Raw genomic sequence first — 15,858 nt, forward strand, 5'->3', positions numbered from 1 at the left:
AAAACAGAAACAACATTGGCATTTTGTTAAAGGTCTACCTGCCGCAACCCCTTCCCTGTTTTCGAAGACCCCTAAATCTCGCTACTCATGAGCTGCAAGCTCTGTTCTTTCCCAACAGTCTCCTTTCTATCCGATTCCGCTCACCCGTCGATTCTCCCGAGTTTCAGACACGAGATACCATTTTTATTATCTCCCAAGCCTACGTCCTTCCATCTTTCATGGAGTCGGAATGTTCTCAATCCAGCAAGGAGAAAAAGCCTTCGAATTCTGTCAGTGGCAAACGGAAATGGCGAGACTGGGAAGTGGTCGACGTGGCTTCCACGTGGACCCGTGGCAGAGAGAGTTTTCAGATTGATTGCCGGAGCAATGGCAAGTCCCATTGCCCAATTCCTCTCCTCGCCCGTTACATTTCTCCATACTGTGGATTCCAGAGTGAAACTGGTAATTCGTTACTAGCGGTGCATCATTTGTGTTCAAGCCACTTTCTCGTATCATTTTTATGGAAACTGATTTCTTCAGTAGCTGTTCTAGGGAATTAAATTTGCGACTTTTTGTGCTTCAAGCCCTTAAAAACAAATGCTGAACTACGTATTGCAGGCGTGGCTTTTGGCGTTGGTGGTTCTACCGTCGAGGTCCCATATTTTTATGCGCTTTGGATTAGTCGTCTTTCTCGCGCTTATGTCAGTATGGATTCTACCGAAAGATGTGTGGACGGTACGAATTGTACTAACACATTTCTCATGACTCGTCATCTTTTATATCTTTTCATGTTTTGTTAAGATTTTATGTATATTAATATCTTTAGTTTATGAAGAAATTAACTTGTGAGCTTGCTGATTGCTCATCTCTGGGATGTCGCTTGATGATTTCCTTAATGAATTTTCGATGATTTCCTTAATGAATTTTCATTGTGCTGCTTGTAGGACCAACTTGGCAGAGTCGCTTTGCTGTCCGGGATATTGTTCCTAATGTTGGGATTGGGTTCTGATGGTGCGCCGCCCCTCGTCCAGTTAAGGACTCCTCCACCAAGTATGATGGGATTACCAGAGCTTCCAATGGGTAGTTATTCATACTCAATTCTGAAGCTTGGACCTCTGCAACTTACAAGGAAAGGTTTATCAGTGGCAAGCACATCTGCTTGCTTGTCCTTCACGGTATTTTTGCTCTTTGTCTATTTATCTCTGACCTCAAAATAGATAGGGGTCATCCGTGATGTTGTTTTACCTCCATATGTCTAGCACTAATCCTCTATTTCGGTTCTGTGGGTGGAGGCTACACTTTCTTCTGAATGGCAAGTGATTTTCAAATATCTTTTCCACTTTGTTTCAGATCTTCCAAAGTGCAAGTCTTTGCTTGACAACCACAACATCAGAACAACTGGCATATGCTTTGCATTGGTTTATGTTTCCTCTGAAAATTGTTGGCGTTCCAGTTGCTGAGATAATTCTCACACTGTTACTTTCTTTGAGGTTCATTAGTATTGTTTTTGACGAGGTAAACTTTAGCATACTTTTGTTATATTAGTTAGAAGATATTCTTTTGTCTGAAGAATAGTCCTTATGCATTGGTGAAAGACTGACAAGAAGACATATGGGGTCAGCGGGGGTATCTGAAACTGTATTGTCTTGGCAGCTGCATTGGCCCTTGTAGCCGTTGATTTTGTTTGCCTTTAGTGCAATTACCGGATATATTTTCTGTTATGATGGTTGGTTATGTTATGTAGTGCTGTCTTTCTACACTTAAAGTTTTGGAGCATTTTACATTGTCAGGTTCGTAATGCTGCCATGGCAATTGTATCTCGAAGAATAAATTGGGAGCAATTGACAGTCATGGAAACACTGGACAGTAAGTAGAGCATGCTGAATCCAAATAATTAACCTCTTTCACACTTAAACCCAATCTCGCCCATATCCCAATTGAAAATGATATTTGTAAAAATTTACCTTATATTTGTCAAAATGATTTCTCCCTGCCTCTTCAAGTTGTTTCAATGTCAGAATCTCTTTTCCGTCTAAAGTAAGATGTGGTACTGTTGTCTTTTCAAGCCTCTCTGCAGATTTTGCCATAGATTTGGCTGCTGTGATTAATAATCCATCTTCGCTGTTTATTTTGTGGTGCTTTATTTGCAGTTTTTGTTATGTATGTTCGGCGGATCTTCTCAAATATATTCAAGCATGCAGAGCAGATATCACAGGTTTCAACTTTTTTAGCCCTCATAATCTACAATGGTTTACACTCAGCATGACCCACCTTGAGATTTACATCTCCAAGGAAAAACTTTCGTATTTAATCTACTCTGCTCTCGAGGATATTTTGTTCTGAAACATTGCATGAGTAAGATGATATGGACCTGCCTAACTCTGCCCCAAAAGCTTAGCTCGTAGGGAGAGGTTTGCAAACCCTCTCATATAATATCCAAGACCGTCCTTGCTAATCGATGTGGGACTAACCAGGACTCGTCATACCTGACCCTTTTAAACTGCACGCCGACGTGGCGATATTACGCACCGCACGGGCCACGGATATTACACACCGTACGGGCCATGACAAGGAAATGGCGTATGGGTCCATCGGCCAGCCACATACGACCAGACAAGGCATGGCTCTAATACCAAATAATATGAACATGCCTAACTCTGCCCCAAAAGCTAGCTCGTAGGGAGAGGTTTGCAAACCCTCTCATATAACATCCAAGACCGTCCTTGCTAACCGATGTGGGACTAACCGGGACTCATCATAAGATATAGCCTTCTGGGTGTTGAAACTGTGTTCCATGTTGAGAACTATTTTATCAAATTAAAATTGAACATTTTCCCAATAAATAGTGGGCTGATTGTTTAAATTATCAAGTTACCACAAAAAAAGAGTTAAAACTCATGTTATCAAATTACCAAAGCTTCCTATTTAACTCCAAAACCTCATTTTGATTGTTTTTGTGAGTTGTTCTCCCCAAGAAGTGATGGCTTGACAAAGCATGAGAGTCTTGATATCCAACCAATGGAGTTGCATGTGGACCTATTTGTTATTTCTTCGCTGGTATGTTATTGTAAATAAATATAACTGTACTGAAGAAAGTTGAATCTTTTGGTAGGCTATGATTGTCAGAGGTTTTCGAGGGGACAGCAACATACACAAGATTTATTTCTTCTCAAATTCTTCCTTTGGTGCAGCAGATATGATTTCCCTGCTTTGCCTTCTGGGGTTGATAGGAGCATCTATTGTATCAGAACGTTTTCTTGTTTGATAGCTTGATCTTCAGTAAGTTAATACTACTTCTATGCATGTTTATTTCAATTGTAATTTGCTCTTCCTGACCTTATGTTATACATGCTTCAAACATGGTCCATGATTGTTTACAGTCAGTTTCCTTTTTCAATGGGATTTTGGAGACGATGTTGATCGTGATTTGGACTTTTGACGGCTGGAGTCGTGAAAGGGCAGATCACAGGATCCTGACTATTTTCAAAAAAGAAAAACTGTTTTTATATGTTCTAGTTGACAATACTGTTTTCTTCCAACACATTTATGTTGTTTTTTCTCTGTTCTGTAGTGTATGCAAGTTGGATAAAGCTTTCATGGGAAGGTCCTAAATGACCATTTATGCTGGAATATCAGTGTCAACTTAGAAAAATTGCGTGGCAGTTGCATGATTTCAAGCTTTCCTAGACAAGATACTGACATCGCCGTTAATTGGTATGAATGGCACCTGATGAGGAAAGACACTAGAAACATTTAGAACACTTAGGAGTAGCATTAGTATATGAAGAAAATGAAGGGCTGTTCAAAGAAAAAATAAAAAAAGCACGTGTAAGACATGTTAGATAGACTTAGTAGTGCACTTGTGAGAAGGGCATTTTTTCCTTTGATGTTGGATGATGGACTGCAAGATGCGGAGGAAGGTTGAAAATGTAGGAAGTGGTGATGAAAGGAGTTAAGATGACAAATCAACTAAAACCAGATGTTCAAGTGGAGGAATTGGTATATGTGGCACAAACATCGGTTGACTGGTTGCTGATGCTGATAACAAGTGATGATGACAGTGTATGTGTCAGCAGAGGTTACCCACACTGAGCAAATTGAAACAGAGATTTATGTCTCTGCTGGTGATGATAATCTGCTTGATGGCACAAGATCCTAAAATCACATGCAGGTCATACAAACAATTCTACTTTGTCTGGAAATCCTGGTTGGACTAGTGAGACCCTCCAATTAGCAAGTGAATCTTTGATATGTTAAGGTTTGGTGGTTCGGAGAACGGTGAACATTTTTGCTCCAGATGATCCTTTTGTTTATTGTTTGTTTTATTGTAATGGTAAAACCTGATTTAGACATCGGCCTGGACCGAACTGGTTCAGTTGGGTGAACACATGCTCAAAAAATTGCAACATTGACCCAGTAGATGTCCTGATTCCAGTCTAAACTGGTTCAACTGGTTGGGTGATCATTTTTGTTTTTCTTGTGCTTGTTAGATTAGTTCACATGGTATGCTTTGAAATAGGGTTCAAACTAAGACAATCCATCAGACTATTGCACATTTCTATGTGAAAAGAAATGGTGATAGTCTATTTGTATGAAGCCTGCAAGTTGGACTTTATTATTACTATTTCTTTTTTGAGATTGCAGACTAGAAAATACACAAATGGCTTGGAAAATTCTCCTTCTGGATATAAAAGCTAGTAATTAGTCCAAACCAAAATTTATTTAGCTATTCAGTTCTTTTCTCTTGCAATTGAAGCATAGCAGAACATATTTATTAGTTTTTTTACACTAATAAAAGCCTAATTTTTTCGTTAATTTTATTATAAAATTATATAAGCTCTGTTCTCCTCAAAATGTGAACTCCACATAGACATTGAAGTAGATGGGCTTGGACCTAAGGAATTTGGGCCCACGAAACAATCGGACGTCATGACGTTGAAAACCCTGCGGCATCCCCTTGCCCTCACATTCTCTCCGTAGAATTAAAACCCTAAAGCCTCCAACCTTACTCTACTCTTCCTTCTCTTCTTCCACCATGGTCTCCGGCGGCGAAGGATTTGAAGTTGGAAACGTTCCCTTCAATTCGGACGGTTGGGGTCCGCCGGAAACGGCTTCCCAGCTCCTCTCCAACCATCCCAACAATGTCCCATTTGCTCCTTTCTCTCGTTCTGAAAAGATCGGAAGAATCGCGGACTGGACTCGAACGTACAACAACCCTGGTCGTGCCAAAAATCCCGCAGATTCCGTGTTCGATTTTACTTTAGACGATCCTTCGCTCATCGCCGACGATGACTCCAGCTTCCGTCTTGTCGACGGCAAACCCCCTCCGCGCCCCAAGTTTGGCCCTAGGTGGCGCTTCCAGCAGCAGCGGCAACTCCCACAGCGACGAGATGAGGAGGTCGAGGCGCGTAAGCGTGAGGCCGAGAAGGAGCGCGCAAGGAGAGACCGCCTCTATAATCTCAATCGGTCGGGATCTAACCAGCCACGTCGCGAAGCCGCTGTCTTAAAATCATCTGTAGAAATTCAGCCCGAGTGGACAATGCTTGATCAGATCCCTTTTTCTACCTTTTCCAAGCTCTCGTTCTCTGTCCCCGAACCCGAAGATCTTCTTATCTGTGGTGCTCTCGAGTTTTACGATCGGTCTTTCGATCGTATCAACCCTAAAAACGAAAAACGTCTCGAGAGGTTCAAGAATCGTAATTTCTTCAAAGTCACTACCACTGATGATCCCGTCATCCGTCGGCTCGCGAATGAGGACAAAGCCACAGTTTTTGCTACAGATACTATCCTGTCCACTCTCATGTGTGCGCCGCGTTCTGTTTATTCGTGGGATATCGTGATCCAGAGGGTTGGAAACAAGCTATTCTTTGACAAGCGTGATGGGTCACAGCTCGATCTCTTGTCCGTGAACGAGACCTCGCAGGAACCTCTTCCTGAGGCTAAAGACGACATAAACTCTGCCTATTCTCTCAGTGTTGAAGCCGCATACATCAACCAAAATTTCTCGCAGCAGGTTTTGGTTCGGGATGGTAACAAGGTGACCTTTGAAGAGCCTAATCCTTTCGCTGCTGAGGGAGAAGAGGTGGCTTCTGTGGCTTATCGTTACCGTAGATGGAAGCTTGATGATGATATGCATTTGGTTGCGAGGTGCGAAGTGCAGAGTGCTGCAGATATCAAGGGACAGAGGGCTTTCTTGACCTTGAATGCCCTTAACGAATTTGATCCTAAATATACCGGGGTAGATTGGAGGCAGAAACTGGAGACGCAAAAGGGAGCTGTTTTGGCCACGGAACTGAAAAATAACGCAAATAAATTGGCGAAATGGACAGCGCAGGCACTTCTAGCGAGTGCAGATGTTATGAAGCTTGGGTATGTGTCAAGAGTCCATCCTCGTGACCACTATAATCATCTGATTTTGAGTGTGGTGGGTTATAAGCCGAGGGAGTTTGCTACACAGATAAATTTGAACACCTCAAACATGTGGGGCATTGTGAAATCGATTGTGGATTTATGTATGAAGTTGAACGAAGGGAAGTATGTTCTTGTGAAGGATCCTTCGAAGCCGCAGGTAAGGATCTATGAGGTGCCAGCGGATGCTTTTGAGAATGATTATGTGGAGGAACCGTTGCCTGAAGATGAGCAAGTACAGCCACCGGCTGATGAGGAGGCCACTGGTGCGGAGCCTGCTGCCATAGAAAATGAGGTCGAAGAGAAGGAAACTAACGGTGATGCTCAGTGAATCAATAATTTTGAATGTGGAACCGATTTTTAGGTTTGTTAAAGACTTCTTTATTATCTAATTTTGAGGTTTCCCCTATCTTCATTGACAAGTTTTCTTTGCAGTAGTTGGTTCACAATATTCTCATAATATTTTTGTTTATTTTGTTGGTTGTCTTCTTTTCTTTTGTGTGATTTACTCTTGCAGTTTTTTGTTTATTATGATCTGAGTGTTTGCTGTTACTTGTTCATGTTGCTACTGCTTACAATCTGTTGATTGCTCATCTTTCCGAGTGACATTCCACTAGAACAAATTGTAAATGGCTGTGCAACTTTATCAAATTCTAATAAAAGAAAAAGAAGATAAGATGGGAAATAGTACCAGGGTGAGTAAAGAAGATGAGCAAGTACCAACATGATAATAATGCACTACTGGGTCGTGGAATTCTACCAACTTATGATGTTCCTGGTGAGCAGGAAAGGTATGGGAAACTTATTGGATTGAAAAGTTATTGAAAGATTATGAGATTTTCCACATCAACTGAATTTGGGATTTTTCAAAACCAGTGTGCTGTGGAGTTGGAAGTGTTGAGAATTGTCTTAGTTTATATCAAGTCTGCTGCTGAAGTGCTGATGATGAGTGCACAGGGGTGAAAGTGGTCTAAGAAACTGTTGAGAATAATTTTTATTTGTTACATGTGGTCACCATTAATATAGTCAAGTCTCACTTTCTGAAAATTCAATAGTACTGTGGCAGATAAATTTTATACTCTGTCCAACCTCTTACCCTGAAACTCTAAATGAACTGTTGAAGATGGATAAACTAAGAAACCCAACACCCATCACCATGTTCAGTATTCACCTCCTCCCACTAATTAAGCAAAGCGTTTATCTTTTTAAGTTTCTTCCTATTACTCTGTATTCTTCTGGTCTCTCTTACTTCTTTTTTTCTGGACTCCTCTCTGTTTTTGCATGATTTCAACTTCTTATTTTCTTCTCTTTTTTTTGCATGATTTCAACTTCTGCTTTGTCCTCTCTTTTTTGCATGATTTCAAATTCTTCTCTGCAAAGTAAGTCCTTATCTCTCTCTCTCTAGAACCTAGCCTTTTAATTAATGTCTATTACAAGGGTTTGTTGATGTATTTGTCATAAGGGTGTAAATGAATAGGATCTGGGAATTTTGGATATGATTCGATTTCGAATATTTATCTGTTCAGATAGTATCTGGATCTGGATAATATTTAGATACGAATTCCTGTAATAAAAAGGTGAATTGAAAATAAAAAAATCTAAAAAATTGAAGAAAATGATTAAAATAGAAAAATTAAAGGAACAGGAACTATTAAGATCCTATTAAAGTTCAACACATAATATTCAAATACTCAACAGGAAGACTAGTAATTTTTGTTTCAAAGATGGGAACCAATCTGATGTACACATCAATACCTCTAGAATCCATTTTAAAGATAATTCAAAAGCAAGACTAGTAACTAAATTGCAAAAATATCTCTCGCAATCTTTGAAAGAATTGAAAATTTTACCATACTTTTCCACCACAACAACACATCAACACTAGCCTCATCTGGAGTGAATCTCATCCAAATAAAAATCTTCATTTGTGTTCCCTCATATGATCTAATGCTCAAGAGTTTTACAAAACCTTCTCTTAGTTGCTTCTTTGCTTCACAACCTTCTTTCTCATCAACAATTTGCTTCCCCTGATTCTTAGTTACAGCAAAAACACAAACAAATGGACAAAACTTGGAAGAATATTTTAAATAAAGATCGTACCGAAAAATTTGAACCCTCTAAACATGGGATTTTGTAGCATCATCCTCAATTGTCCCCTATATGTACTTAATATAATCCATCTTGAATTGTGGATAAAAAAACAATGACTACCAAGTGACACTCTTCCCAATATTTTAAAATTTTAGTCATCATCTCACTTACCATTTCTCTAGTGCACTAATACTCACTGTTTATCCACTCATACTTGCATGGTACAAACATCATTAAAATACAAATTTGTTGTCATAGATTGATCTGAAAAGGCTAAGAAGCATTGCAAAATACTCAAACATTCAATTATGTAACTAGAGACCTTCTACTTATCGTTACAAGGGTAATCAACATATTGAAAATCAATATCACGTAGACGAGTAAAAGTTTTTCTAAAATCCATTGTAGTTTTAAACATTAAAAAAGTTGTATTCCATCGTGTAGGTACATCCCAACAAATACCTTTATTGGAAGGTAAATATTCATGAAGTGTAACTTTCTTCAATTTTTTTTCCTTTTAGGAGTATTTCTCACAAATATAACAATCCTTCTAACCTCCTCTATAAAATTAGATATTGTATGCAAAACATCCTACACAATTAAATTTAAAATATATACACTAAACGAGATATGAGAAAAATACCCATTATATATCAACAATTTTTTTGTCATGCAAGCAATTTTTCAATTTTTATAACCATTACATAACTTGTAGAGGCATTATCAAGGATGATGGCACACGACTTCTTATTAATATTCCAAGTTCCAACTATAAATTTGGGTTTTCAAAATTTAGTAAAGAACTTTAGTTGTATGTGGAGTGTTTGCATGTTGAAATACAAGGGTCTTCTTTCGTAAAAGTCATTCATCATCAATGAAATGAGTTGCCAAACATGCAAAAAATTCAATTTGGATCTTTAATTTATTTTGCTAAAAAAAATCTTCGTAGATGCAAAAACTTCATTTTTTATGTTCTCCATTTCTTGAATATTTTGGTCACATAAATTTTACCACAACATGTGGAACAAAATACTTATTTCTTATACTTCTTGTATTTCTCCTCCTCAAGCTAGTGATAAAAATGACAGAGACCCAACTTGGACAAAACACAATATAGGAGAAGAAAATCACTCCTAGGCATACGACATAGCTCTATATACTAATAAAAATGGTTATAATCTGAAACACAATCCACTTAATTTTAAAGATGAAAAATCGGTCAAACTTTAGGGCACAACAAAGAGACTACTCACTTTTTAAAGGTAACTCAAACATAAATCACCTCTTGGGTGAAAAATAAAAGACTTAACCCAAGTTGAATGTTGGGCACACTCCTGTACTTTTTAAATAGTCGATTTAGGCATTACTCTAAAGTAATAAAAATACAAGATGATAAACTGGAGAAATATTAGAAGAAAACAACTTTAACCGAAAGGAGGTGATTATGCAACACTCATACTTCCAAAGTGACCTTTTTTTTTTTTTTAAAAAAAAAAAAGTTAGGGGAGACTATAATATAGAACTTAATAAATTTGACAAAGTTCAATTTTTTTTTTTTTTTGGGTGACCACAATTTTTCGGAGTTAACTATGAAAAATACACAACTAAGTAACAAAAATACAAAACTTGAAAACAACATTGAAGCAAGATATTACATACCTTGAATGAACACATCGTGGAGTGATTAAGTCTGACCAAAACTCTCTCTTATTATAAAATAAATTTGGCTAAAATACTTTGATTTTAGGAGAAAATGAAACTCAACTCATGTCAATGCATGGAGAGATAATAAGAGAGAAAATAGGAAAAAATGAGAGATTTTTTTTAGAACTGACCTTTGGTACTTTTGACATTGATATATCCAAAAATATACTCAGAATCACAAATCGTTTGTTTCTCAAGAAACTAGACTCGAATATATTTAAATTTATACCTAATTTGACATAAAAATCTTCATTCTTGATTATTTTATAACCCCTTTGTTTTCTTCATTATGTAGTTTGACCCTTACTGACTCCAATGAGAATATCTTATTAAATATACATCAGATTGGCATGAAATTTTATTCTTTTGAAAATAAAATTTGATACATTTTATCCAAGAATAATTTTTTTTTCATAAAATATGTGTCTTTTGAGATAAAAAAATATGTTTTGGACTCTTTAATCTTGTGAAACTGAGTATGCTTTCTTCTTTGGCCAGTATGACCATTGACTCTTCCGAAATCAATATCTCCCTATATAAAACTGAGTTTAAGAATTGGTTGGATAGGTAAGAAAATAAACTTACATATTTTTATTTTGACATATAAATCTTCATATAAATTTTCGTTCTTGATGGTATATAATGACTCGTAAGTTGGAGTTTTCTCTTATTGTTTGAACCTCTCTTGCAGTCTGACCTTTGCTGCTTCAAATATTGATTTATCTTTGTAGAATACTCCAATTGAAAAAAAAAATTATGTTGGAAAGTAGAAATGAAGATATTTCCATAAATATATAATTTTCAATATGAAAAGTTTAATATGGAGGTGCGAACACCAATAAAACAACAGGTACTGGAACAAGAAAGAAAGAAAAAAGATTGAATGTGAACCTAAACTACTAGAGATAATAGATAAAAAAAAATCACATTTTCTCTATGGGTTGACAAGTCAACTCAAAGAACCCGCTCTGATACCATGTTGAATTTATGGAAAAGAGAAAAAAATTTACTGACTTGTTGTAATTTGAGTACAATAGGCCTCTATTTACAATAGAGGAAAAAAGTAGAATCTAATTACAATTAAACCACCCTTATCCTAATGGCACCCAAAGTTAAACACTAAAAGATAAGCCCTAGAATAATTGAACAATTAAATATAAATAGAAGACTAGCATAACTAAAACATCTTTAGCTCAGGCTCTTCTGTGAAACCTCATTCCATTAGACTATTCTTAGACACCACCATATTAATTCTGGCTCTATGAGACTTTTTAATGTGAGAGTCATGTAAGACTATTCTATACCTGCTCTTTAACACAACTCAAAGTCATCATCTGATACTGTTTTCTTCCCTTTTTGTGTCTCGATCTTCTCTTTATTTTTTCACTATTATTGATTGAGGCTTGATTGGCTAGCACCCAATCCGATTTACAATGAAGTTTCCAAGCTGTATGAACTAGGTGATTGATATCCCCATAGTAAGTGCACACTCGATTATTAGTTCTTGAAGAGCTTGAATTAGCTCTACTACCTCGTCCTCTACCACCTCTAGAATTTCTCCCTCGGCCACTATTAGTTGACTTTGTACCCCTATTATTAGAGTACATGGTTGATGGTATCTCAACATGAGGTGTGGAAGAGGGATATGGAATTCATAGCAATGTGACTTATACCATCAAAGGATGGAAGAGCAGCGGAACTGAGAAGTTGAAATTTTGTCACCTTTAGATACGGTTTGATATTAGCCTTACAAATAGAAGTTGCCAAAACTTCCCATTGCTTCTCCTAAACCGAAATACCAATATAGTAAGGCTGAGCAATCTTCCATTCCTGAATAAGTCCTCTAAATCAAGCATATACTCATGCAAATTCTCCCCTTGTTTTGTATTAAACATTGTTTGAAAGACATCATATAGTTTATGAAATTGTCGGTGCTAAAGTATAGTTTTGCACAAATATCCATTATTTGCTTAGTCGTTTCAAGGAGGACAACATTATTTGCAACATTCTCCTCTTTACTATTTATCAACCAACTAATGACAAAAATATCATCTTTAAGCCATTTTTTATAAAAATTATCTTCCTCATCTACTATTAGAGATAGTTTGGTCAAGTGTCCTAAAAGATCCCAGATGATACGAAATCACTTGACCGACTGATACCAACTCAAATAGTTGGATAAGCGTCTGAAGTAAATTGTGACAATCTTAAGTAAATCACTCTTGTTGGAATATGGGCTCTAGTCCACTCGACCAAGGAAGGCTCACATGTCTAAGAGTATTATAAGATAAGTCACATTACCAAGGAAGACCCACAAGATGGGCCCAAGCACATAAGAAATAGGACCCAACATGATTACCACGAGAGCATCCTTATCACATAAGTTGGAAGATAAAAAAGGACTCACAAAGATAACCACAAGCTGGTTGGAAGATCAAGAAGGACTCACAAAGATAACCACGAGCTGACATATTTATCTTATGGTCACATCATAGAAGAGTTCTAGTTTGAGTTATGTATGGCTTCTATTTATATTGAGTTATTTAATTATGCTAAGTCTTATCCTTAAGTGTTAGATTTTGGGTGTAATTGGGCCAAAAGTAGTTTTATGTAATTAAACTCTACTACCTTCCTCTATTATAAATAGAGGTTCATGTACTCTAATTATAATCAGTTAATGAAGTCGATGAAGTATTTCTCTTTTCATAAATTCAACATGGTATCAGAGCAGGCTCTGTGAGTTGACCCACAAGGATAATGAGGTCCTTTTCTCTAAACCCTAAACCCTAAGTCTAGGTTCGTAGTTATTTTTTTGAGTCCCTACACTCATAGATTTCTTTGCATTTTTCACCTCTATACTGAGATTTTCATATTGAAAATTATATATTGACAGAAAGATATTTGAGTTTACTTTCCAAGGAAAAACTATATTTTCCCATGGGAGTTATCTAAAAAGAGAAATTGATATTTGAATGAGCGAAGGTCAGATTGCAAAAGAGGTTCGAGCAGCTGCAGCAGAAAGCTTCAACTTCCGAGGTATTTTATGCTATCGAGAAGGAGAATTTATATGGAGAAATATATATCAAAAGAAGTATGTGTATTTCTATTCTCTTACGTAATCAACCAATTTTCAATCAGATTTATCTATAAATAGAAATCAATATTTGAAGCAGCAAAGGTCAGATTGAAAAAAAGGTTCAAGAAGCACCTAAAAGCTTCAACTTGCGAGGTATTTGATTCTATCAAGAACGAGACTTTAAATGGAAAATTATATATCAAAAGAAATATCTTTAAATATATTTTCTTAAATATTCATCTAATTCTTGATCTGAGTTTTTTATAAGGAGATATTGATCTTGGAAGAGTCAATGGTCATGCTAAAAAAAGGAGAAACAATGTTTAGCTCTGCCAGATGACAGAGACCGAAATCTATCAGATTATTTATCTTCTGATAATTATATTTTATGAAGATATTTTATAATTGGATGAAATTTATTTATGTCTAGTTTCATAAAGAGAAAATTTCATGTCAATCTGATCTATATTTAAAGATATATTCGCATTGGAAGAATCAAAGGTCATGCTAATATCCTGTTGCATTGAAAAATCCAAATTTAAGCCGATTGTTTTGCGTCACTGTTTGGGTTGCTTTATCAGGAAAATATCTCACTTTTCCCTGGTTTAAGGGCTTATTACTACATCTATGTTATTTGGGCTTATTGTTATATCTATGATATTTGGTTCAAGCAAGGATCACTACCATTATATCCCGGCTTGAGGGGGAGAAGTACAAGAAGTACAAGAAAGAAGTATTTTATTCCAGATGTTGTGGATAAGTTTATGTGACCTAAATATTTAAGAAAGGGGGAACATAAAAGATGAAGCTTCTACATCTAAGGCAAAATATTTATATCGGATTATGATTATTTCATGGGTTCTTTTACAAGGTTTATTATTTTGGTTTGTGTTACAGGTTGGAAAATGGTTATATTCAACTGCAATTATTATGTCTCTTTGGGGATTATTGTTGAAGAAGAGGTGGCCTCAGTATCCTTTATCATATCATAATTTATTTGATTCCGTAAAAAAATATCACGGTTGGGAAACCATGATGGAGGATACCCTGTAAAAAAATATCACAATTGGGAAATCATGGTGGAGGAACTTATTATTACATCTATGTTATCCTCAACCACGAATTACTCCACTAAACAACAAGCAAGGTATAACAACACCTGAGGTATTACGAAGACTTTATGATATCTCAACCAAAACTTTGCACTTGAGAAAAACTGAAGTCATACATGCATGTAAAAAAACCATACCAAGTGTTGGTCATGCAAGGTTACTATTCTTAATCAAAAAATAATCTCCATATCTAAACAAATCAAATCATGTCACAAAATCTTGCTCAAAATCAAGATATATACATGGAAGAAAACTTTCCTTCTTAAGCATATACGTCACATGTATCATAGGATCTCATCCATTGACTTTCCTTTTGCTCTTATTTGTCATAAGTAGGAAATCTTAGAGTATGATTCAAAATAGAAACACGTAAACATTTCTGAATTCAACAACTTGCTTGCCAAAAATAGGACCTCCTTCTTTGTGTCAATGGAGAGAGCACCAATGGAGAAAAACTAGAAGAAACCAGCCAAACCAGCAGTCCTCTAAGAGAGTTTATGCGATTCTAGTCTTAGTATTGAGCATAACAGATGAAGGTTGCTATGAAAAAACCATCTAAGCTTCATTCCAAATCATTTTTTTAAAGAACAAACATAGCATCAAGATATATAAACTGCCTCTTAATCAGTATTTGCATGAATGAGAGGAAATAAAAAATAAAAAACTGATATTGTTTGTATGAGAAAACAACACTTAATCTTCACACACATAAGCAAAAAAATCTCATTCTCTAGGCTTCTTCACAAGCTTAATCATCAGTAATCATTTCAACAAAAAAGGGAAAGAAACTTATCTTCAATGAACACGAGATGCTCAAACTGAGTACTTCAGCTTTGATATGATGATGGTAGATATATGATTAACACCTTAACCGAAGTACCTGGGATCCCAAATCATTGCTTTGATACCATGTTGATTTTAGGATCCTATAGTAGTTAGATAAAAAAAAAAGTATTCTAAGAGAAGAAGAAATGAAGAAGAAGAAAAGAGAAGAGAAAAGGAAGGAAGAAGAGAGAAAGAGATAAGAGAGAGTGACGGTTGTTTGAGAGGAGAGAAACAAATGTGGGAATGAGAGGATTAGGGTTTTAAGAGCATATATAATTCTCCCCCATAATCTCTATTTATATGTGTAAAAGAGTAACAATTACATCAATGTCCTTTACCCTAAATAGGGAAGAACATGGACAAGAAACAAATAACTTTTACATTAATGCCACTATAGATAAATTATATCTTCTAACAGACCCCAACCACAAGAAAAGATCCCAAGAACAAAAAGAAGAAGGTTTTGATCTCAGCTTGGGATGCCATGGATGAAGAATCTAGCCACTCAGAAGAAGAAGAAAGCCATGTTAGACTCGTGGCGATTGAAGATAATGATGAGTCTACGACTTCCGAAGATGTACACGACTCAGATTATGAAACCGAACTCGAATTTTTATAAGAAAAATCAATTCATAGTCTTAACAATATAAGGATAAATGCAAT

At 36.3% G+C, this 15,858-nt stretch overlaps 2 protein-coding genes across 4 annotated transcripts; both read left to right on the forward strand.

The window, feature by feature from the left end:
• Positions 1 to 68: 68 nt before the first annotated feature.
• LOC137960309 (protein ABCI12, chloroplastic) lies at positions 69 to 3,609 on the forward strand. 3 transcript variants are annotated; one of them, XM_068807896.1, is made up of 8 exons: positions 69 to 441; positions 598 to 714; positions 924 to 1,154; positions 1,330 to 1,494; positions 1,770 to 1,845; positions 2,130 to 2,194; positions 3,092 to 3,258; positions 3,360 to 3,609. In XM_068807896.1, the coding sequence occupies exons 1-7, from the start codon at positions 88 to 90 to the stop codon at positions 3,242 to 3,244; spliced, it is 1,161 nt and encodes a 386-aa protein (XP_068663997.1). In that variant the 5' UTR covers positions 69 to 87; the 3' UTR covers positions 3,245 to 3,258; positions 3,360 to 3,609. The 3 variants fall into 3 exon arrangements, with proteins under 3 accessions (XP_068663997.1, XP_068663998.1, XP_068663999.1); XM_068807897.1 differs by having other exon boundaries at positions 3,551 to 3,609; XM_068807898.1 differs by lacking the exon at positions 3,360 to 3,609 and having other exon boundaries at positions 3,171 to 3,236.
• A 1,324-nt stretch (positions 3,610 to 4,933) lies between these two features.
• LOC137959292 (eukaryotic translation initiation factor 3 subunit D-like) lies at positions 4,934 to 6,809 on the forward strand. Its single transcript, XM_068806695.1, has one exon. It carries the CDS (start codon positions 5,015 to 5,017, stop codon positions 6,716 to 6,718), a length of 1,704 nt encoding a protein of 567 aa, XP_068662796.1. The 5' UTR covers positions 4,934 to 5,014; the 3' UTR covers positions 6,719 to 6,809.
• Positions 6,810 to 15,858: the final 9,049 nt, after the last annotated feature.

Source organism: Aristolochia californica, unplaced genomic scaffold (assembly GCF_029961685.1).
Source record: "Aristolochia californica isolate CCGP_79_NKW_82.1479 unplaced genomic scaffold, dmAriCali1.0.hap1 SCAF_3, whole genome shotgun sequence".
Lineage (NCBI taxonomy): Eukaryota > Viridiplantae > Streptophyta > Magnoliopsida > Piperales > Aristolochiaceae > Aristolochia > Aristolochia californica.